The 24,244-nt window shown below is 51.7% G+C and overlaps 1 protein-coding gene across 1 annotated transcript; it reads right to left on the bottom strand.

Annotated features, from left to right (window-relative positions):
• Window positions 1–291: 291 nt before the first annotated feature.
• Window positions 292–12,947, bottom strand: B4GALT1 (UDP-Gal:betaGlcNAc beta 1,4- galactosyltransferase, polypeptide 1). Its single transcript, XM_010578167.1, has 7 exons — window positions 12,879–12,947; window positions 12,309–12,324; window positions 11,895–12,130; window positions 4,419–4,606; window positions 2,850–2,972; window positions 1,173–1,277; window positions 292–582 (listed from the first exon to the last, which is right to left on the bottom strand). The coding sequence occupies exons 1-7, from the start codon at window positions 12,945–12,947 to the stop codon at window positions 447–449; spliced, it is 873 nt and encodes a 290-aa protein (XP_010576469.1). The 3' UTR covers window positions 292–446.
• Between the last annotated feature and the right edge of the window lie 11,297 nt (window positions 12,948–24,244).

Raw genomic sequence — 24,244 nt, 5'->3', positions numbered from 1 at the left:
AAAGTAAAACCAGGAATTAATTAGAAGGAATTTTTCATCCACCTCATTTAAAATACCAAATATCATGGGCAGTAATTGCTGATGCATCACAGTTGTAATCAGTGAAATTTGGGTCCAACTATTAATTCAACATGGAGAGCACTGCAGCAAATAGATCAGATTCAACATTTTCTGGCAAAGTAAATATTTACAACTCCTATGTACAGCTTCTGGACTTACAAAACAATGGAGAGCTAGAAGGTTGTGTAAAGTCAAGTTTGGAGTTTAAAAAAAAAAAAAGAAGAAAGAAAAAAATCACTTGTCCAAACAATTTGGAGATGCTTTGGCATGCCAAGAGTCTTTTTTTTGTTGTTCATTGCAACTGTTACAAAACCAGCAGATATAAAGCATCAGTGAGGCCAGATGTCCTGGGCAACATAGGCAAGGTCTCTCTTGTGTCTGTGATGTTAGCTATTTGGTGAGCCAATATCCACTGTGATCTTTGTATACAGGGGGTATTTGTCAGTTCTTAACACCTTGTAGGATAGTGTATTTAAACCGTCAGAGCTCATTGTCTCCCTTGTGTGAGCAATTCGGTCAAACCTGCAGAAGGGGGAAAAAAAAAAAACCAGGAAAAAAAAAACAACAAAGAAAGGAAAACAAAAACTTTAAACAACCCGACTTTGCATGACATTTTTATAGCCTGTCAGGCGGCATCTCCGGTGTTTTAAGAACAACCTGAGTATCAGTAGGGGTCCCATAAACATTCAGATTTGGCCAGCCAGAGCAGTGGGCAAAGGCATCCCTATGGGATCAAATTTTAGCCAGGAAAAAGCAGCCAAGCTTTCAAATCACACAGGTCTTTCCAGCCCTGCACTAGAGCACAGGTTTTATACACCAAAGGCAAGCTGGAAACAATTGCTCAGAGCTTGATTTGCTGCGTTTAAGAAAAAAAGATAAGAGGCATTCATGCCATAGTGAAATCTTAGGGAAAAGCTCTGTAATAAGGCAAAAAACTGGCGAGGGGAAGGGGGCAGCTTACAGCTTAGGGAACAGAGAGGTCAGCAAGGGAGGAGATGGCCACAGGCTTTCTGCAATTGGGCTTTTTGCACAGCAAAGAGAAAGCCAAGCAGCCGGAGCAGCAAGGGCAGGAGGCACCCCTTGAATCTGCTGTGGGATGGGGGGAGACGCACCTCTCAGGGTTGGGTTCATTCTTCCAGTCCCGGGAATGCCGAATCATTCTGCACTTCCCAATGATGGCATCCGGACGGGATATCCCCATGCCTTTAAACACCAGCCTGTAAAAAGCAAGTACATTAAACACCTGTGACAGGTGACGGATGTGGGATGCTCTGCCACTGCCACACCTTCCACAAACTACCATTGGGTTTTGAGGTTTTGCCTTTTTTTTTTGTTTGTTTGTTTTTTTGAGGACATCGATAACACGTTTGCAGGCTTGCCAACACCAGAAGGGGGGAAAGCCAGTCCCTTTCCACGCCAGCACATCAGCATGGGGGAAAGAGACATCCGCCTGCCAGCACCAAGGATCTGCTAATTCACCGCACCCTCACCTGCCCCGCCAGCTCCAACAGTGCCCAACACCCACATTAACTTTGCTCCAGGCTGTAGACTGGAATTTGAATGGGAGGCATCTAGGTTTTAACCCATCTGGAAAGGAGCCAGAAGAGCATTCATTTTTCACGATGTGAAAGCTGCAGTGCTGGTAGAAACTGAAGTGAATGGTGGTGAAGCAGCATGGTGGGGGGACATGGTCAGAGCCACAATGGTCCCAGCTGGGACCCACTGGGTGAGGGGCAGCCTGTCTTTATTTGCATACTCTCTGCAAGGCACCTGCAGTTCATGGACACCAATGCTGGAAAAGTACCTGGTTTCTTCCTCTTTGCGTCTCCCTTTTCATTTCTATATAGCATCTTTTGCTCCTCAAAGCCTGAGTGCCCCAAAAAGAGAGGACTACCTCCTTGCTCTGAATGCCCTGTCCCACTGGAAGGTTGTCCCCCGCTTGGTTTATTAAACAGAAGTGTTGAACCTCAGGAAGGTACAAGCATTTTTAGGAAGACCCTTCCTGAAGCCCTGAAGAGCTCGCAAAGCCCCCAGAAAAGACCACGCAGAGTGGTTTTGCCACTGAGAAACGTGAAGTGGGCTCCCCAGATCCGAGCTCCCCACGATGATTTCTCACAGCAGCTGCCCTGGGGATGGGAAAAGCCACAAGGTAGCACAATCCCATGTCCACCCTCTGCCCCGGTCTTCAGGCAGGCGTGGTCCCAGGCTGCCCTGTGCAAACACCTTCCTCCTCTCCTGCGATTCTGAGCCTTGCTCGGCTTCCTTCCAGGCAGGAAGCGCCAGCTCAGGGCATTATTTAGAGGCGGCTCATAGCCTGACCAATGAAGCCCTCCTGGGAACAAAGGGATCCACTACCAGGCTGCAGACCTAGGCAAGCCTCGGGATGCGTTGGGCTAGATGGGTCAAGGTCTTCTCCACCCCGCAGGGTGCCCCGAATCCCCTTCCTTCAGCCAGTGCCTGGAGACCCAGAAGCACACTGCTCCAAGCCGTGCACTGGCGTGGATGTTTGCAAGGCTGCGCGGCGAGTAAGCAATGCCTGCGTGGGGGAGGGGTGGGATTCTTCCAGCCAGACCTACTCCCCAGCACACCTTGGGAGCTGCGAAATGGGGTGCCAGCACCCAGCAGGAGCACACTTTCACTGAGCCAGCAGGTCGTCCACCCAGAGGGGAGGCTCCGGTGGTCGGGGAGGTAAGACACCCTGTGCCCCCCCCAACCTGGGCGAGAGCAGCAGGTCTGCGCTCACCCCCACCCTGGAGGCACTCTGGGTGTCAAGTGAGGTATTTATTTACCTGTTATAAATGTCATCATCTTCGCCACCCCAGCCCCAGTAATTGTTTGGGAACCCGTTGATCTTTGTGAACTGCTCTTTGCTCAGGGCAGACACACCTCCAAAATACTGATTGTAAGGCAACCTGGAAGGAGGAAGAAATAGGCCATTAGAGGAGGAGAGGTGCAGCCTGCCCACCCGAAAAGGGCTTGCCACGACCCTTCACCCCAGAGCCAGCACCTGCTGCAAGGTGCCTCCCTGCAGCAGGCAGCAGCACATGTTTTGGTGCCCTGGACTCGGCTGAGGTAGAGGGAGCTGGTGGGCTCAGTCCCCAATACAGCTGGGAAGTATTTTGCAACAGGCAATAGCTGCAGCCTTTCACTGAGAAGTTCACTGTCTTCAAAGGACGGGCCAGTGAGATGCACATCAGCTTGCCAAAGGACAGATGGGTGACGTGTGTGTCCCAGGAGCTGCAAGAGCTCAGTGAGGCATCGGAGGTGCTGCAAAGCCTTCTCTTCCTGCAGCTCTACTGCTTGCCTCCACACTCCCCAGTGCCCCAAAGGACAGCTCGCAGCCCAAAACTGAGCTGGCAGTGTGACCTTGCATGCACAAAGCCAACCAGCTCCCACTTGAAATGTGGGATGATTCATCAGGGGATCGGGGACACAAGAAATTCAGACCCACAGCATGAGAAGCCAGCCCACACAGGGATCACCATACCGCAAACCTTGTCTCTGCTTCAACAAGCAGAAGAAACCCCTGGGGCCTGCACTTCTCCTCTAAGCTTCACCTGGCTGCAAGAAAAAACTGCAGCTGCTGTAGTGCCGGTGACAGTCCTGCTCCGAGCAGGGCTTGGGTCTGGAGTGGAGACGCGCAGGGGTCATCCCACCAACACCACTGCTGTATCTTTAGCACTACTGGCCACCATGGGGTCACAACTCGTTTTCACTTTACAGATGAGCTTTTAAACTCCCCCTTGGGAATTCGGGATAGAAAAACAAACAAAAAAACAAACCCGAAAGGAAAAGCAAGACACATTTTTGTTTACAGCAGCTTGCTGAACCCAAATGTATGCTGAAAGGCATTTCGTTTTGTTCTGCTCTCAGATACCAGGGCAGGTCCCTCAGTGGCCCAAAATCAAACAGCCAAAAATATTTCATTTTGCTCTTAAAATAGTGTCTGATGCAGTCTTTTTAAAGCTGCACATAATTCTCACTGTGTGAGAGTGTCTCACTTTTCAGACTGGGTGGAAACACTAGCTGTCTTCCAGCTTGCAGCCTGAAACACAAGAAGGGATATGCGGGCATCTGCAAAACGACGGGCTCTTTAGCTTTTCCTTGCCCTACGTTTCACTTTCCAGAAGCTGTGAATTTTAATAAATGGCTCAGCTGCATTTCTCCCCCTTCCTCCCCTCCAGCCGATCCCACTCGCAGCCACCCCCTCCCTGCAGGGACGTGCATGCCAAGACAGGCTTTTGCCAGAGACATTTTCCCATGCTTTCAATGGTGGGTGGGGATGTGTAACGCTGTGCCTGGCCTGCAAGACTAATGGCAATATTAGGAACAAAATGCCCCTCCAAAAGCCTTCTCACCTAAATCCAAATTTATCCATGGATACAGACAGGTGCCGTGGCTGGCTGTAACATTTGTAGGTGTTCCTGTCATCCATTGGGATGAGGTCTACGTCACTAAACACAAAGCAATCATAGTCATACTCTTTCAAGGCCTCTGCGAATCCTATATTCAGCAGTTTAGCACGGTTAAATTCTTCTTCTCCATCCTAATGTAAAAACAAATAAAACCAGTTAAGTGACTTAAGTTTAGCAGTTGACATTAGCAGCTTCTTACCTGTTGCTGGATGCTGGTGTCACCGCCAACACTTGCCTGTGATGGACTGAGCTCAAGCCCCAGCCCTCACGCTGCCAGCAAGCAAGGGACATCTGCAGCACCCCCCCCCGCCCTCCACCCCAGAATGCTGCCCGAGGGACGACGGCATCCGAGCCAGCTGCAAACCATGGGGACAGCCGAAATGGCTGAGGAAAGGCTGGGCCTGGCTCAGCTCCCCTCTCTTGGTAGCAGGCTCCAAGAAGGCAGGTTTGGTGCTGAGCAGTCCAGTCCCCCTGTCCCACTCCATGCACGGGCATTTGGGGATTGAATTTTAGGATAAAAGCTTATGGACCACCGGAGCAAGCAGCTGGGGCTTCCCAGAGCAGCAGAGAAAAGCAAAGAGAGACGAGCTCCTCCAGAAGAAGGGACTCTTGCTACAGAGAGAAACCTTGGCAGTGCTTGAGCTTACGGCCAGGACAACGACCATAGACCCAACACCTTTCTCTGGCCAGGATTTCAGCACCCTCGTCCTAAGCTCTGCCACAACACGGCTGCGGGACCGTGGCGCAGCCTCTGCTGAGTGGCACGCGTCAGACCCGATTTGCAAAGCACGGGGTGGCACCAGGAGCTAAGGTCCAACGCTCCTGATGCTCGCTCCTGCTCCCGTGCCCTGGAAAGGTCGCTGCTGCTTCGGCACATGGCTGTGACACGCAACCTTATCTACTGGATGGCAGGCCAGTGCAAGCTGCTTTCTGCAAGGGCTACAGCTCCCACGCCGGACACTGCCGTCCGCTGCAGTGCACAGCCCCTTCTTTGCTGCTCCTCTGCCAGCCGGATTATGGCATGACCCGCCATCTGTCCCGGGGGCCTCGCCAGGAAAACGAAACCGGGAGGGCTGTCACCATGATGGGAAGGACCTGAAAAGAGCTGACACCATGGCAGGGCATGTTTATCCCGGGGCAGGCGCAGTTAACAAAAGGACCTGCAGAGAGCAGGGGAGGAAAATCTCGGCTCTCCTCCCTGAGCAACCAGGCGCCCAAGGAGAATCAGTCTGGCCTCTCTCAGGCAGAAACGTTTCAAAAGCACACGTGGCTTTGAGCACAAGTATGGGCTCGCAAATTGCTCGAGTACTTTCAAAAAACAACAGCATCACGCCCACAAACCCAAAAATACCAGTGGTTTGAGAGTAAGGATTTCCAGTCCAGGACCCAACTTTGCAGCAGCAGCTTCAAACCCAAACCCTGTGCAGGGGAACAGAGCAGGCGGAACGGAACTCAACAGGGCATTGCTGAAGGAGGCTGAAGTTTTTTGCCAGCCTGGAACCCAAGACTGCCAAATCCTTTCTCTTCTACCACACCCCACCTTTCCCCCTCCACACCCTCTGGGCAGTGTCCAGCCAAAGGACTCCCCCACCATGCAAGCCATCCCCCCACCCTGCAGTACCTGCACCCTGCATGGGACGCAAATCAGGGACAGACAGAATACCGTGCCCAAGGAGCAGCAGCTTAAAACATCCATCACCTTCTCCCAAACGGCTTTGCCTGGTTAAGAAATAATCCGTTGGGAAACTGTTCAATCCAGAGTGGTTAATGGACCTGTGGCTGGAGAGCTAACGGAGGTTCCTGAAACAGCCCCAAATATCTTTCAAATGAAGGTTTTAACATGCGAGTGTCAAACCAAGGTTTTCAAAAGCATTCATCACCTGCCTTGGGCATAAATTACTTCACAGGGAGGAGTGAGCTTTTGTGGAGGAGGATCTGAGCAAATTCTCAGCATCCTCGCCCAAAACAAAAGGGTTCACCCAGTAACTAAGGTAGTGGGAAGATGATCACCATCATGCATAAGCAAGAGCAGTGAAAACTTGAGTGCAGAAAATGAGGGCAAGTCTAACAAAGAGGCTGGGGAGAGGGAGAGGCTGAGGCTGTGGGATTGGAGGGTTTTCTTCCCCCAGCAAAGGCGGCTGCCCAGCCCCAGCTGCCAAGTGCTCCTCAGGTCCCACGGCACCAAACCCGGGCCTGACTCCATAGTCCCAAGGGGGACTTTTCCCAGTGCTGGTGCAAAGTGCAACGTACTCACACCTTAAAGCACCTACTGGGTCCAGTCTAGGAAGAGTGTCCTCATTTCACACCCTTTGACTGCTCTTTTCATAATGAAATTTCAGGGCAAAGGGCACTTCACACTGATTTTGTGACCGGGAGACTCAGCCATAATCAACCTACGCCTTTAGGTAGCCTCTAACTCCTCTGGGTGACACTTAGGGATGAACAATGCTACAAGGAGCTGCATTTTTAAACCTCTGCCTGAAAAAACACAAAGCACAGTGCACTGACCAGACCAAGAGTGCAGGGGACCCCTCCTGCCGCCTCACCCACCAGACCCTGGCAGAGCCCACGCCAGAGCCCCAGGCATGGAGAGGGACCAGACACACAGCAAACACTGCACACGGGCGCTGACGCTCTCCTCCCAAATGGCCACACAGCTTCACACTGGGATCCAAAAGTCTGGGATGGGGGGTTGGAATCACAACTGGAAACCCCTCTACAAGCTGTTTTTTATTAACTTTACAGCGAGCAGGTAGCTCATGCAGCAAACTCTGCAATGCTGTTATCAATTGCAACTCCTTTGAGGGCAGGAGGCTAGTTTTCTGTCCCAGGAGGTATGCAAGGCTTTACAGCATGTATTGGAGCAAAAAAAAGACTGAAAAGAGGGTTTGCTTTTTGCAGAAAGCTCTGTTTCTTTACCTAAGGCAATGTGGAAGCACAGGTGTGCTTGCAGTATCCGAGATTCAAATCTCTCAAAACTCAGAAATGTGCTGCAGGCTTCCATCTTTGACTGATCCCCAACATTTTGAAGAAAAAAAAATAATAAGGTAGACTTGGGAAATCTCCTTTCTGTGCTGCTGTCCCTTCCAGGTCAGCACAGGGCACAGTACCACACACAACCCTTGAGAGAGCAGATAAAGCAGAACTGAAGAAACCTCCAGCCCTTGCCTCTGCTTGGCAGCTCCTCATCCCGTGGAGGCTCCCTGTTATTTGCCACAAGGAAATGGATCAGTTTGGACTTGCTTGGACAGGGGAGCATCAAGAGCTAGGCAGCACACGGGGGACTGCTGCTTTGACAATACAGCCAAGCTCTAGACGTATCTCCATGCTTATTTCCTAGGCTTTCAACCAGAAAAGGTGTAGTCCAAGTATCGTTTTGCTGGTTTTTCCTGACAATTTTTTCCCCTATGTTTTCTTGTCCTGAAATTTAACCCATGTCTGAGTTCAGTGCTGGCGTCCAGCACCTGTTTCTGGCTCCTGATTTTACTCTTTCTCTGCCAGCACGTCCAAGTCCATCCCCATTCCCTGGTCCAGAAGAGACTGGCTGAAGGGGGACAACATGGTGCCTGAGTCCTGCAAGGTCTGACACCAACTCCTTCTTGCACCTGGAGATGATCAGCCTGAGCAAAAGAACATCCAAGCTTTTTTTGCTTCCCATCCCTTACCTTTGCTGAATCTGGTTTGCTCAGCCAGACCTACCAAAGGATGCTATCTTTTTACAGTGCCAGACAGATAACAATGAGGGTTTTGGAACTGTCACTCAAGCTAAAGGGCTTGCAAACCAGCAAGAAGCCATCTGTCCCCATTTTGTCCTGCCCTGCAACCTCCATGTAGGAGGCAGCTCTGTGATTCTTCCTGCAGACAGCACAGCAGTGCAGAGGACCTGTGGCTGCATCTCTCTCACCTGGATCCTAAACTCGCCAGGTCTCAGGGAGGTAGTGGTGAGGATACATGTTTCTGGCTGGCTAGGAGAGAGCCATCACCTCCAACGGCAGGTTGCTAGCTAAGTCAGGGATCCGCCAAGACAGCCTGAACCACACACACAACATCCATGTGAAAGTCCACACTCCAGTGGACTTGGGCAGGTCAAAACAGATTTCCAGGGCCATACAGAGAAACCAGGAGACACTCTGCTGTTTCTGTGTCAGCAGGTGCCTCAGCACCATTACATTGCACAGCAGGAGAGAGCAACCACAAGGGAAACTCACCTCCCTCATCACTGCACGGGTAAGCAGGAGCCAAGCACAATTCCCTCCTTTGCCTGCATACCTGGGGGGTCCCAATACCCCCTGCAAAATAACATGAGTAAGTGCAATGCCCCAAACACTCCATACTCACACGCACACACACACACACTCTGGAAAATTGCTACTGAGAACATTGCAGGTAACGCCAGGGGCCAGTGGAAAACAGTTGAACAACTGCGTGGTTTTCAGTGAATTTGCTAAGTATCCCCCTTTCCCAAACTTCAGTCTGGCTGCATGGGCATTTGCACAGGCTGAACTGCAGCAAGAAAACTCATTTCTTGACCTGAGTGCACAGGTGGCAACAGCTGAAGGCACTGGAGAGCACATCGGTAACAGTGGGATTGAGCGGGGCTGAGAGAGATGCCACCAATTCACCGCTGCCTTCTCACTTGCTGAAGTCAAGCTCGCATGGCATCGAATGGGTGCTACAAAAGCACGCCCAGCCGCCTGTCCTCATCTCAGATTTACCTGAAAGATCCTATAACTGCTACTCCATGCGTTGGCTTGAGGTTTTCCTGGGGGTGGAGTACGGAGGGTGAAGCATAATTTGTATTTTCCACTGGCTCCTGTTACACACCAGACATTTTACAAACATCATCCCCCTGACTTCAACCAAGTCCTACTCTGAGGCATTCAGGCACGCAAGAACAGCATGGTGGAGACACAACGGACTCGTGACGGAAACACAATGCGCTGAAAGGAAGAAGTTTGACATTACCAGTGCAGCAGTAGCAGGCCTCAGCACTCCTCTTTCTTTCTATGAGATGCAGAGCACAGAAGAGCACGTAGGCAGCGTGTAAGAACCAGATCACACAGTAATTCTCCTTGCTTCAGTGATTGCTTTGATATAGACAGGATTAACAAGTAAAGGTAATATTTCCCCACTAGAAGGAAAAATAAAATAAAAAAAAAAAGGAGGGCGGATGCAAAGGGAAGGACAGACAAGAAAAAGAGAAAAGCAATTGTCAAGACAGCAGAGAAATAAGACCGTTTTCCTACTGCACTTCTGGCAGAATTAATACATTTTCTGCAGCGCTCTTTATACAATATTCCCACTCACCCTTGAGAGATGCATCCAGTCGGTTTACTACCACTGACCACTCTGCCTCTTCCAGACACAGCTTGCTAGAGGCATGTTGAAGGAGCGTGTTTGTTTTACAAATCAAGTAGCCTTACTTGCTAACCTACATCTAACTGCTGGATGTGTCCAGGACATATATACTCTGTGTACTGCATGTCACTCCCACTCCAACTTTGCTCAAGGGATGCGTCTGAAAAAAACATTTGCTTCCGTAATTTTTGCGAGGTTTAACTTTAGAGCACACAGACAGTCCCAAAGCCCTAGCGCTGGAGGACAGGACCAGAGAAGAGGAGGAGCCAGCAACGCAGGGCAATGCAAGCCAGCATGCGCCATCGCAGCAGCAGCGGGAACTCCAACCAGGCTTCGGGTGCTGGCTGCCTTTATGTGTGCCGGCGCAGCTCCCCCTCACTTTCCTTACCCTTGAACACCACTGACAGGGAAATATCAGCCGCAGCTGCACCCCCGGCTCTTTGCAATGGAGACGGCCGCTCGCCCACAAGCGGTGCCCCCGGTCCTCTGCAGAGCCGGCTGGTGAGCTACGCCTGGCCGGGAGAGCAGCAGCCCCCGCTGCAGGACCGCTGCTGGAAGCCGCATCGCACCCTTGCTTCTGAGCCACGCTCAGAGAAGGGAGGCATGCCGCCCCACCACCTTCACCCACCTGCACCCCAGTGACCGGTGGGCACCGTGGCTCAGGCAACCTTGTGGCACCAGTAACTTGCACAGGCAAACATTGCACGTGCAAGGAAATGCAGCCTGAAGGACGAAGGGCTGGGGCTGCCCTGTGTTGCTGGACCGCCATGGCACCAGCTGCTCTCTGAATTACACAGGAAGGGTCTCCTTACAGGGCTTAATTTTAGGGCACAGTGTGCCAGTCTGCATGCTGCAGAAATACCTTGCACCCTCAGCAACGCGGCCAGCCGGGCCACAAGCAGTCAGCTGCAGACACTGGAGCATCTTGGCTGCTGTGCTTGGGAGCTACTGCTAATTCCCCACAAATCACTTTTGCCCAGAGCTCTGCCACCCTGGAAGTGAGCAAAGTAAGAGAAATAGTAGATTCAGTTCGTGAGGAAATGTGCTTTCAATTCTGTGAGGAAACTTATCACTTGGGCGACCATTTTAAATATTCATGGTGTTCGATATGCCCAAACGCATCAGCTGATCCGCAAATTTAAGGAGTTGCATTTAAAGAAGCATGTTATTTCATCTCAGTTTTTACAGAGCTGAGAAAACAGGATATAAATACATATCCTAAAGAGAAACTGTGCTGTGAAATTGTCCAGCCAGCGGTCTCTGCTGGAGCTCTCAGAACTGCATCTGCCCTTTCACGCTACAGCCCATGCAAATGCCTACACATTTTAAGCTTTTCCAAGTGTGAACACCACCCACTTATTTAACCACCATTATGGTATAAATTAAGACAGCTTGTTCTGAGTGAAACACGCCTTTTTTTCTTTTTTTTTTAAAGACAGGTGTAAGGCCATCAGATATCGAGGAATAAAACCAAGAACTCCCTCCCATCACTACTTGTTTCTTTTCTTTTCTATTCACCTGAAGACTATCACTCACCTGTTCCACTGCCACCGCTTTGCTTTCTCCATCCTGACACTTTGTGCACTATTACTAACATGAACAGAAGTTGCTCGAGAAAGTAAACAAAATCCTACAGCTTTATGGCACACCCAATGCCAGATTAGGCATTAACACTACCTTGTCACCTTAAAGATCTCTGTATGCAACTCCTGCAGCAGATGGGAAAAGGAACATTTGGAAAGAGATATTAGATTGGGTTGTGCTATTAGGATTTTTTCCCTCCTCACCAAGTGGTTTCTTTAAGCAGAAGCTCTTTAGAGTGAATTGTGCCTGATCAGAAGAAGGGACCTCAGGTTGTCCATCAAAATCATCGAAGCAAAATTGCTCATGTTCATTTTCACTTTTTTTTTGGCACTACAGCATTTGGGTTTTTTTAAAAAGCAACCTTATGCCTGCCTGCCAGCCCACTGCTGTTCAGGGTAAAGCAACCAATCCTCTGTTTTAGGGGGCACAAGCACTGTTATGAGAGTGGTATAAAGCCCTGTGTCTTTAGCATCTTACCTGGTTGATAACATACACTCCATAATCTAGTTGCTGCCTTTGGAGAACTGGATGCAGGTAATAGAGCCAGTACTTCAGGTGCTCTTCTCGGTTCCTGAATGGTATGATTATTGCTACTTTCTGAAGTGCTATACAGTCCTTCGGAGCAAAACGACCTCCTGCTTTGACTTCTGGGTTTATTCTCGCCACTTCTTCCAGGTTCACAGGCTGGGAAAACTCCACATGTAGTGCACCAACTGGAAGAGATGCACAGCACAAAGTGAGTTAGCACACACCACCTATTTCTCTGAGCATACCTCCTTTACACACATTTGTTTTGGTTTTTAAAACAGGTTTGGATCCAAACAAAATCCCAGTGGTACACCCAAATCCCACCTGTACCGAAAGCAACCGCACAACACCATTCAGAGCAACCTGCAAATGCTGTAGCCTTTTGGTGTCAGATCCCAACCAAGTCGCTGACGCCAAACGAGTCTTGAAAATCCTCCTATCCGCATGGCAAACCAACAGCTGCGCTCCCACTGGCACGTGTGCCACAAAACCAGACTAGAGAAGAGTGTTGCCCTCTGTGCTCTCACCCACCTCACACAGCGTGAGAGTTGAGCACTTCAAAAATAGTCCTGCTCTCCTACCAACGTAATTACTTACGCCAAGGCTAGCCACATGCAAAGTGAACAAAACCCCCCTTCTTGTTGTTTTTTTCCTATAGATCCTTTCCGTGTTCTGTAGGCATGCCCATTATTTATTAAAAGTCCTGTATTAGAACTGCTAAAAAAAACGTATCCAGATTTGCATACAGGTTGGCAATTCCTGCGTATGGTTTCAACAGCGGCAGGTTTTGAAACCACCAATATAATCTATGCCACAACTGGTGTGTAAAACTGAGAAGCCCCCCCCAGCACCACAGAGAGGATGGCAGCCTGCCGAGCACAGGGAGAGAAGGCAGTGACAGCCCCGGGCACCGATAGAGCCAATAAGACCTACTTTGCAAGACTTCGGCTCATGCGTCTGCATGAGTGCTCTTTGCTTGCCAGGGCTTCTCTGCTCTGCCATGCTGGCTCTGAAGCAGTCAGTCCCTCCCATGCAGCTGTACGTGGGTCCAGCACTCAACATGGCCTTGCTGACCACAGCCCTTTTGTGGATGCCCTCTCTGAACATCCAGGCTGGCCTTTCTGCAGTATTTGCTTCCAGCTGCTCCAGCCCTGAGGAACGGATCTGCTGCAGAAACCTAAAGAGCACGGCAGCTGCCTGCAGAAGGACCTCTCTTGCTGCCACGTCCTGCTCCCAGCAATGGCAGTCTAATAAATTGGGCTTTGCAGGCACACTCGGCTCCCACTAAAACCTCTGCAATGGGGCGGGATGCTGAGGCTCCCACGCATAAAGCAGAAGGTCTTCACCATAACACTAGGCTGGGGATCACTCCTTAAAAGATTTGGCTGCTGTACCCTTCCCCTCTCCTCCATCTGGGTGTGAACGCACACACGTGCGTGCGTGCACACACTCGCACACGTGTCTTAGAGCTACTGTCTCCTCTTCGCATTTGCTGAAGAGATGTACACTGCACTTATGGAGCCCCTTGAGAAGGGGCGCAAGTGATTTTTAGAGCACTAAAAGGCGGTGGCCGTCAAACCAACCTTGAGCATACCCCAACATGTGACTACTAAAAAAGCATAAATAATGCTCCAGGCTCACGGCTCATTCCCTGGTTATTTATCTGGAAGAAGCTACTTCAGCTAGTTCAGTTGTGCTGCTCCACAAACCTGCGCTCACTCAGGCTGGAGATGTCAAGAAGGAGACCAGCCAAACAGGCAGAGGTGCTGCTCAGTGTACCCCCGGAGGCAGCGAGGAAGCTTTGCCGCCTGATTCACTGCCTGCACAGCAGAGGCAAGACCTTGCAGAAACCGGCGTCACTGGCAGGACGCAAAGGGGTCTCCCGGTCTCTACATTTTGCACAAGTTAAATGGGCAAGTTTGCACGTTTCCCTCTCACACCAGGAGGAAGCAGCTATTTCTCAGGCTCCAGGCACCAGGATCAGTCTGCCCCCGCTCTCAGCGCTCCCCTGGTTCCCAGCTGCGCCCCCGATGTGCCTGCCCGGTTCCCCATCCTCTCTGCCCCTCGGAGCAAGCTGGCTCCTGGGGATGCCTGCCCTGCACGGCCAGGGCCAAAGCCTCTCCCGTCGAAAAGCGGCTTGCAGGGAGCGCTCGGAGAGTGCTCTGCAGGGGGAGGAAGAGGCAAGAATGAGAGGAACTGGGGCAGGAAGGAACACGCAGTGGCATGACTGGGGACCGGAGCCCAGCGGTGGCAGGATCGGGGGGCCAGGCACAGCCACCCCCCATGCCAGTGGGACAGGCAGGGGGCAAGCACCACAGCAGCAAGGCCAGCAGGGGCAGGAGGGGGAGAGAGCGCATCGTTTCCTCCAAATTCGGGCACTGCCTCCCCGCCGTGGTGGCAAGCGGTCTCCCAGAACAGCTTCTGGCCTCCACCCACCTCCCTGCCTGCTTCCCCCTGCCCCCCCCCTCCCCCCCAGCACCACCTCCTTGGGAAGACCAGCGCTGACAGTTAGGATGATGCTACACTTTTGTGCGTCAGCGAAGGGAATTGCACTGGGCAAGGTTCACCTATCCGCCCACGGCCAGCAAACGGGACTACGTCGGGCATCTGCGCCCAGGGACGTTACTTTCCTGCTTCGCTCGCGCCCCGCCGCCAGCAGTGGGACCGGCCCGGCAGGACACCGCAGGAAGCAGCGGGGCGGAAGCCACGCATCCCTTCGTGGGGCCAGGCGCCGGGCGGCTGCCATCCCACCGAGCAAGCCCCTTCCTGCCAGGACGGGCTGCTCCCTCTCTGCTCCCGGCTGCCGCTCCCGAGAAAGAACCGTGAGCCCCGTCAGCCCGGGGGGTGCTTTCTGGTTTAACGAATCAAAGGCTCTTTTAAATGTCTCGCACTCACTCGGCACAGCATAAGGGGGGAGGAAACGGTTTGCCGTTGAGGCGAATTTACAGGGGAAATCTCCCGCTGGCGGCTTGTGAGCTCCAGCTGGGCAAGGACAGCCACAGCGTTTGGACACTGCGAGCAGGGCGCTTTTTGCAGGCTGGCACCCGCCAACCCCCAGGGCCAAACGCAGACCGCTCATCCTGCCAGCGCTTGCTCTTGCTTGCCTTCAGGAGGCTTCTGGAACACCAGCAAAGAGAAGATGGGAGAGGAAAACACATCCATGATAAAAACCGGCTGCGGAAGATGGAGATTTAACAGTTCCAGAGTCTTGAAGGACACTGGTGAGAAAGGATCTGTACTGCTCCGATCTTCAGTTAATCAAAAGAGTTTTAAAGGCAGCACACCTTCTCGCAAATGCTGCCCCGAAGGATGCAGCCAACATGCAGGTCAGTGAGAAGACCCCAGGCACCGGCGCTCCACATGTACAGCAAGGCAGCCGCTTCTGAGACAGGCTTGACACAAATCTCCCAGTTAATACGTTCACTGGTGTCAGTAAGAATACGAAAATGTAAAAAAACCTGAATAGGCTGTTTTCAAATACAGAACAGCTAAAACAAACTAGACTTCGTAAAGCCACGTGGCTGACAAAAAGCAACAGCAACATACCACTCGCTGCAAATCCACACTTTCAGTTCTCTTCCCAAGCAGTACAAGGCTAAAGCCAAATCTGCAAACAGAGGCTTTCCAACCGGTGACCAGAGTCACAGTTCTAGTTGCTAATTTTAAATCATTTTGACCAAAATTTGACTACCTGGACAGCAACCAGCCCCAAGGCTGTTGTCGCCCAAGGATGCTGACTCACATGACCTGGCGATGCCAAGAAAGCGTGCAAAGTTTGCTGCGAGTGCTGTCCCACCGACCAAAACTGTATCCCTGTCTGTGTTTACTCGGTAAACTTTCCAGCCCGGTTCACTCCATCTCAATCGTTTCCGCTTCTGTTCAAGGTGACTGGCTGACATAGGAGCCACCATATATTGAGCCCCTGCTAAAAACAGACAGGCATGACAGCTATCTGGACTTGCAACTCCAGTCACCCATACGGCCCGGGATTTGTAGGCAGATGCCTTTTGCGTTGAGAGTTAAAAGCTCCAACAGAGCAGCTCCACGAGCCTCCACCGTACATTTTTAGCAGAAGAAAAACCTCGAAAACATGAATAAGCAACCACCGGAAGCTTGCAAAAGACACAAAAGCACGACATCACATCCAAACACTTCGGAGATTGTAAAGGGAAGTTTTAGCTGGCAGCGGTAGGGTAAGAGAGACACACACCAAAAAAAAGCCGCCCCCCTCCCGCCCCCCGTCTCTGACGCTCAGAAGCACTTCTGCTCAAAGGGAAGGTGCACAGGAAAGCACTGTGCAGGCACAGATACCGGGGCCGTCGTGGTGCGCACAAACAGGAAGCAGCTTCTCTCGCGAAGAAAAAGGTGAGGCTTGCAAAAAGCCAGAGGCAGCGCAGCACTCGCCTCGGGACACCGGCCCACGGCCCCAGTGACCCTCTCGGCCCCCACTTCCCAATGGCCACGCTTGCCACAACAGCTAAGCCTCTTGCCGTCTGAGGCTGCCAGCACACGTCCTTCCCAGTGCTCACCCTGCTGACCCAGATGAGAGGACCCTCACACAAAAAGCCCAGAATCCACTCAGCCTGATGCCATAATACATCTAGGGCCGCTCCAGCCTCCCTGGTCCACAGATACTAGAAGTGTTGGGAAAACTCAAGCAGCAATGCCCCACAGAGCCAGAATTGTACTCTCCCATCCCCAGGGGGTCTGCAAAGGGGATGGCACCACGCGCCACCCAAGAAGGTGGTAGCAGGTGGTACCACATAGGGCAGCAGCCACAAAGGGCAGTCCCGGGGCGTTCAGGTGGGAAGGGGTGGGGGAAACCCCTTCCCCAGGAGGGCGGTGCAGCCCCAGCAGAAGGAGATGCAAAGAAGGGCAGCTAAGCTCACGGGCAACTTTGCAGAGGTGATCCAGCAGACTGAATTGCCCTCCCAAGCACTTCACTGGGAAAAACGGCAAAATTCACCTGCACGTTCTCAGCCAGGCGCAAATCTCAGATATTTGATTTAGTGAGAATGAAAGCAAAAGCACATAGCACAGAGGTTGGAAAAAACCTCTCCCCAAACAGAGAAGAAAAGAACATTTCCACTGCCCTGGCCGAGAGCCGGGTGCTGCTCTCTAGCTGCCGAGCCACGTGCACACTCGCGCTGCCATGCTTAGACAAACCTCATGCGAAAGGAAAGCTGGAAAAGAGAAGCAGAACTCACAGACAGGGCAAAAAAAAAACCCAATCACCTCTCTTTGCAGGGGCCCAGCAGAAAAGGGAAGGGCCTGTCAGCCACACCAAGTCTGCCCTGGCTGGGAAAAACACAACCAGCTCCACCCTGGAAAACGCGGGGGCAAGTCCCCTCACCCCGGGCTGTGGAGCAGGGGTCGCTCCAGCCCCCAGACCCACGTGGCAGCTCCAGGGCAGGCAGGCAGCTGCATCCCACGCCTCAGCGAAGCAAGCATTTCCTATTAAAATCAGCTAAACTTCAGAGCTCTGCCAGTGCCTCCGCAGGCGGCACCAACCAGGCTCAAATTGGGGTTCAGCCCCGCGGTGGGGGGACGGGACCACTGGAAGGGACAGCCCCACTGCCCCTCGCCCAGCTGAGTCCCCCCAGCGGCCTGCTGTCCTGGCATGTGGCCCACTGGCCAAAATGGCCACGGGGATATCTCTGTCTCCTCGGAAACTGGCTGGCAGCTGCTGCCCCTTGCTGCTTGCAGCCCTTGCTCCCCTACGAGTGTTTTAAAAAAATAAATAAAAAAAAAAATCCTTGACTCTGGCTAGAAATATCCCAATGAGGAAAAAAAAAAGCCTTCCCAAGGACAAGGATACGTTTTCTTTGGCTGGTCTACACTTGCAAAGTTGCCTTCCCTTACAGATGTCAGCTATGCCGGCGCAAGGCTTGAGCCTGCTACACCAGCACGTACCGCGTCTTGGGCAGGCTCACACAGCATCTGGCATCTGCCAACTGGGGACACCAAAGCCAAACAGGCTGAAAAAAATGAGGATACATCACATGCGCTGGCAACACTGGGTCTACATGATAGCAGGTTTGCATGATTATCTGAGCGACTACAGCCAGGGAAAAAAATTTCTTAAGCCAACCCCAAACACTGCCTATTCCAACACAAGGTCTCACACTAGCACGTGGCGTCTTTAAAAAAAAAAAAAAAAAAGGTTGTCGTGTCTGCAAGAAGGTAGTTTTCGGAGAGAAGCAAAGTCCTCATCGGTGGCTCAAATCCAGCACACACCCTCTGCAGCGGCTTTGAACCGTCTGCCTTTGAGCCGGGCAATCTGCATGTGATTAGCCCTCCTCGCTGCCGCCGCGAAATTAAATTCCAGGCCCTCAAACAGCAAACTCAAAACAAACAAACAGAGAGGCCCGGATCAGAAAAAGCCTGAGCTGCCCCCCGCCAGGAACCCCCCACCCTGCTGCAGGACAGGACAGGCGGACAGGGGCTCTCCCGGGCTGAGTGGCATCCCAGGGACGCGGCTCTGCCAGGGGGAGCCCCAAATGGCAAGGCAGCCCCCGGCCCCCCCTGCCCCATCCCATCCCATCCCATCCCATCCCGCCGGCTGCACCTGGATCCCAGCACCGCCCCGGAGCTGGGGCGTGCTCCCCAGATAGTGGGGGGGAGCGCAGGGTGCCAGGTGGGGCAGAGGTGTGTCTGTCTGGCCAAAACTCAGCCAGGGCTCGTGCACCCCCAAAAGCACGGCGTGCCACCTGCAGCGGGGAGCGTGGGAAGCGAAGACAGGAGCAGAGCATTGCGTGCCTGGGGAAACGGCTGCTGAAACCCCGCTGCCCCTGAGCGCACAGGTTTGCGGAAACCTGTCCTGTAAAGTCTTTACAGGGCCGTTTCCAGCTTCGGCAAGACATGTTTGCAGGTAAGTGCCCTCAAAGCGAGTCGGGTGACACCCCAGCCTGGGGACCGCTGGCAGGCGAGGTGACAAAAGCGGCCCTCTTTCAGACAAACATCTGCAGGGGCCTGGGGACTGCCCCGAGCTCCCGCAGCTCAGCTGCAGCGGGGAGGCTGCTGGAAAGGCTGTTTGCCGTGCCCCCGCATCACCGGCGGCCTCGGCCACCACTTGCCCGTCTGGAGGTGCTAATCCACACCCGGCTCACCAAACAGCTCCTCCTTGCAGGCAGGGGCTCTAGGCACAGATTTGCACAAAGCAAAACACCGTCCCAGTGGGGACAGGCTGAGCAGCGAGACCTCCAGCCCAGACAGACGGGGGCAAGCTGGACACTGACACTGCTCCGTCCACATCCCAGAAAACCCCAGATCTTTGGCCCCACCACTGCAGCCCTGGTGTGGACTGGCCAGCTCTGTCCCCAAAACCGCAGCAACCAAAACCCCTCCTGCCCGGCGGGAGGGCGGGAAGGGAGCAGTAGCTGCAGGGTGCTGGCTGGAGAGGAGGGTCCACCAGGGAGGAGAGGACGTGAGCGGTGGAGTCCAGCAGCCCAGCGCCGGCGGCTTGCTCGTGAGGCCACCAGACCCAGAGCACCTCCCTGCTGAGGACCGTGCACCCCCAGCACGCTACCCTTTCGGGGGGGGGGGCCCAACACAGCAACAATGTCCTCCATCTGCTGAGCGAAATCAGACTAAGGAGCTCCACACCAGAGGAGCAGAGTTGAGAGCTTAACTGAACTCTGCATCCAAGTGCCATTTGGGAAGCTGCAAGTGCCTGTCTCTTTCCAAGCACAAACTTGGCCCGATTTCCAAAGAAACTAGCATTGCTTTGGATCAATGCTGGCAGAGGAACAAGCACATTATAAAACACTAGATGCACGAGACGGAAAACTTTCTTTTCCTCCCCAGCACATCCTGTCTGTTGTGCCACGTCCCTGAAACAGCTGCTCTCCAGAAAGGAATGGTACCTTTCCGAGTTAGTTTGCAAGCCCGATTAATAGTCCTTGACCTTCACTTTGACCAGTTAAGAGGATGCTAGGGATGGTCTCACCACAGAGGCTGCTCCCTGCCCACCAAGAAAGCCTGCGCTTCAGAGGTATGACGTGCTCCCAGCCACACGGGTAGCTGCGGAGCTGTCGGTGGTGTTGCCAGGATTGCACATCTGCCCCCTGCCAAACATCTTAAACATATTCTTTGGAGAAGTTTAACACAGTTTCTCAACCTCTCTTTTGAGGCCAAGAAAGCCTAACTTTGAGCAAACTGGTCCACGTGTTAGCTACCCCTCCCCCAGCCCTCCCCATACTCTTCGAGTTTCTGTTTTTCTTTTTCAAAGCAAGGCAGCGGAGGGACACAGCACAACCCCAACTTATGGCCATAAGCGAAGTAATGCCGGTAGCACCCGGGTTGGAGGGGGCGAGGGAGGCAGGAGATAGCAGCTGTATTGGAAAGGTTGAAAAGAACAACAAAAAAAAGCAAAGCAACCAATAGCAAGTTCAGATGAGAGTTGAGGGAGATGCTGCGCGTAAAGTAAATGCTTTCTCCACCACTTGGTATTGTTAAGAGACCCCACAGATTCAGAGGCCCCCAGTTTCTGGGACAGAAACCCCCCACAGGGAGACAAGAGCCCATGCCTGCTGGTGGGCAATGTGACCAGAACCGGAGCCCAGGCATGTCAAACCTACCAAACCTCTCCAGCACAGTCACCACCAGAAGTCATCTTAAAAAATGGTGTTTTCAGCACCTCTGAGGTTGTCACTCTCTCACACCAAATTATGCTCCTCTAGGATGCTGCCAGTGCTAAAGCATCCTCTACCCCTGCCCATGCAATGTCCACATATACAGGGGACTCAAGCTAGATTATCTGTGAATTCACTGACCTCTCAGGCAGCACATAACCTCTAAAAACTTCTGTAATACAGGCACTAAGTATCACAGGCTACGCCTGTCTCCTCTGAACAAACCTCAAAGCATCAGAATATCCTCCTCACTTATCTCTAGCATCTACAGTTTAGAGCGACTGCTTGCACTGATGACACAGGCATCAAAAGCGGTGCATTGAAGAGAAAGCCCATGCCATGTAGGTCTTCCCACCTACAACCAAGCAACGGCTGCTCACCCACAAGCTGGCCAAAGGAGCTTCTTTCTCTCAATTTTTTTAAACATGCCTCGCTAATAGTGGGAAGCATCAGTTTCTATCCAGGATTCTGGCATCTTGAAGAAACAGGTGTTTTTCTTGCATGCCCAAGATCACCCAGCAAATGGCCATTTGGAAACTGTATTCCTTTTTAAACATTAATGAAAATGAGCACAACTCTAGGGGTTTGTGCTTTAGACAGTTCACTGGTTCACACATTAACCTAGATTTTTTTGTTTTGTCAATATCCCTTAATTATTACAGTTTGCGGCTGTCAGTTTTCTACACTTAAACCTGGGGGTGAAAAGCTATTGAGCCAGACACCTGATCGCAACACGTTTAGTGCACTTGGGTCGTCTTTGCCATGAGATGCTCACAGGGCTGAGGGTAAGAACACATCTCTTCAGTCTGGCATCCCTTACCAGCCGCACCTGGTATCTAAACAAGGGTCAAGAAAGGCTAAGGAGACAGCTGTATTCTAAAATAACCTCCATAAACAACATGTGCTCTCGATTGGGCAAGACTTGAAAATGACATCCCCGAAATACTGATAAGCCTGTCCATGAGATTCTGCTTTCAGACTTCTGGCACCAAAAGATAAGCGCTGCTTTTGCAGAGGGATCTCACTACCAAAGAACCTGCCCCCTTCCGCACTCCCTCCTAAAAACAGCAGGAACATAACTACCCCACCAACAAACCACAAACACCTCATAGAAAAGGCAGAAGAAAAGCATTTGACTGTTTTGAAAGCACTTAGCTCAACATAAATACTACTCATACGGAGCAACTTCTTTTTTTTTAATTAAAAAAAAGCCCATACTGTTCTACAGCTCCTAAAGAACGTGACAGTTTGGGGAAGGGACACCTGCCGGATACCTCTGGGTTTACTTGCTTTTGGGCTTCTCAGAGGCTGAAATTTCACTGCAGCAAATGGGCTCTGCTTCTCGATACCCCATTTAAGACACTCATTGGCATGCAGCTCTAAACTAAATCCAAAATGCTTGTATTACCTTGTATTAGAGAATTTCATAGCTGTTAAGGACTTTTAATTCAAAGTTGAATTATAGTATTATATCCCCAGCCCTGATTTACCCTTTTAAATTGTAAACAAAGGCAAGTGAACCATAAAAGCATTTTACATTTGGCAGTTCCTTGTAGAGATTAAACCTCATTCAGCTAATGCATTTTTACTGCAGAGCGAGACAGCTGGAATTGTAAACTACTCTCTCTAAACGTTGCTAGAAAGAAAACTCTGGGCCTCTGAAACAAGTACCTGGCTATTTGACCATTCAAAAAGGCGGAGCAGCTCAGTCACACATATCCTGCATGATTCATCACATGCATCCCAACGACAACGATGGCGGGAAGGAGGGAAAAAAAAAAAAAAAAAAAAAAAAGGATGAGGTGCGTTTTAATAAATTTAGGTTTATGCTGAGGGAACAGGGCAGTTAGAGCTACCTGTTCCCGTTAAGAGCACTTCTCCATGTCTTTGGGAAGCTGGGAATCACAGAAAGGTCCTTGCTGGTTCCTGCTTGTTACCTTCATGTCGGTAAGGAGCTTTGTGCACAAAAAGAAGAGGTTTTTTGAATACTGGGTGGGTGAATTGTCAGAAATGCCTGCAGACTGTACACATCTCCATCCCCCACACTGACCCTAGAGATACATAGGATGTTGATCTGGGCAGACTCAGCTCTGACCAACATCTGAGGCAGGACAGGATTATTTTACAAATGCTGTTTGCTACCAAAACCTGAAAAGAGCAGAAAAAAAAAAAAATACCCGTCAGGTTTGTCACCTACATGCTGGCTACAAACTTGGAAGCCATGATGGTGCCAGCCTGCATCTGACTGCACCACCCCACAAGTACTGAAGGTAACACAGCTAGAAACCATTTGCCTACTGCGCTGTAAACAGCTACTTTCTACGTGGCCCCGTAGCTCCCTGAACATCTGTAACCACTTCCAATAGCCTCATCTGGCCTTTGGCAGATTCAGCAAATTGCGCTGAAGATGTTACAAAGATGGTATAAAATATTTTAATTGACCCTTCAGCGACTAACTCTGATAACGCTTTGAATCTTGGAGCATTTCCCTAAACTCCAGGCATTTCAAAATCACATGACTCACTCCTGAGAGGATCATGGTAAGTGGAGACCATTTAAAGCAAAGCCATATTCATAAAGGGCTCCCACATCCACTCTGTGAGGACAGGCTTGCACAACCGCTTTCAACTTAAAGTGATCTAAGGGAAAAAAAGTGAAAGATGCAAATCAAAAACAACAACAAAAAAACATAGCACAGTTCCTTTTAGTGACCTCAAAACCACCTTCCTAAAATAACAAACCAGTCATTTGTTATTCAGATGCATTGATCGATAAACAGCTGACCAGCCAGCACCGAGAGAAACTTAATGAATTTCTGTGTCGGTTTCGTAAATTGAAAACCACAGGTAGCTGCTTGAAAGTCTCTTCCCCCATCGTGATCTCCGGTAATAAAGGCACCCGTGCTAATGTGGCACGCCGTAGAAGAGGGAGATGATCCCCAGCCTCCAGGACCCAAATAGCTTGTGGCCAGTTCACTGTCAACTGGGACGCCAGCAGGTCACGGTGACGAACTCTGCCTCCACCACAGGAGGGTCCATTCAAGGAGCAGCAGCTACAAACAGCAAGTTGGCCGAGAACCTCGTAAGGGGAGGAAGAAAGCCGAAACTCACCTTCCTCCCCACCTCTGCCTTGTGACAAAGCCGGTGGATCAAAACGGCAGCAGGTGACCAATGCAAAAATTGGACCACCGGCAGGCTGCAAACCCGCCGACAGCCTGCCAGCCTCCCAGCACCCGAGCGGTCCTGGGAAAGGCCTGTGGGGAGCACGGCTCCAGTGCAGATAAAACACACGCCAGGCTGCCACGTATCAGGATACTGCATCACAGGACCAAATACGTGGGAAGCGCCGCTGGGATGCATAACGACTGTATTCATGACCCTGCCTCACTGCGCTTTTCAAACCTACGCCGCCCATCGAGCAGGTCCGCGCACACAAAAGGCTGCGAACGCCTGCACAGCACAAACGGCCCGTCTGACCCTCCCCGTGAGATTGCGCAAGAGGAGTATTCTGGGTAGAGTTCCCATAGGAAATTACCCAACTTCTCCGGCAACCAGAAACAAACCCAGCCGGTCGGGGAGGCAGCGCTCCGCGAAAGCGCCGGGGCTCCGCTCGCCGCTGCCCTCCCTGCGACAGCATCCGCGCCTCGGTACCCCCCCCCCCGCCCCC

Source organism: Haliaeetus leucocephalus, unplaced genomic scaffold (assembly GCF_000737465.1).
Source record: "Haliaeetus leucocephalus isolate CR32 unplaced genomic scaffold, Haliaeetus_leucocephalus-4.0 Scaffold605, whole genome shotgun sequence".
Taxonomy (NCBI): domain Eukaryota; kingdom Metazoa; phylum Chordata; class Aves; order Accipitriformes; family Accipitridae; genus Haliaeetus; species Haliaeetus leucocephalus.
The sequence above is the reverse complement of the archived record's forward strand: the minus strand, read 5'-3'. Positions and strand labels throughout refer to the sequence as shown.

What these genes read in the sequence shown, in the direction of transcription:
- B4GALT1 (XM_010578167.1), bottom strand. Translation starts at nt 12,947, where the DNA reads ATGGCAGAGCAGAGAAGCCCTGGCAAGCAAAGAGCACTCATGCAGACG. An exon ending in GAGTGTATGTTATCAACCAG is followed by an intron (nt 4,607 to 11,894) that starts GTAAGATGCTAA and finishes TTTTTACATTAG; the next exon opens with GATGGAGAAGAAGAATTTAA. An exon ending in ATGGATAAATTTGGATTTAG is followed by an intron (nt 2,973 to 4,418) that starts GTGAGAAGGCTT and finishes TCCTCCTTCCAG; the next exon opens with GTTGCCTTACAATCAGTATT.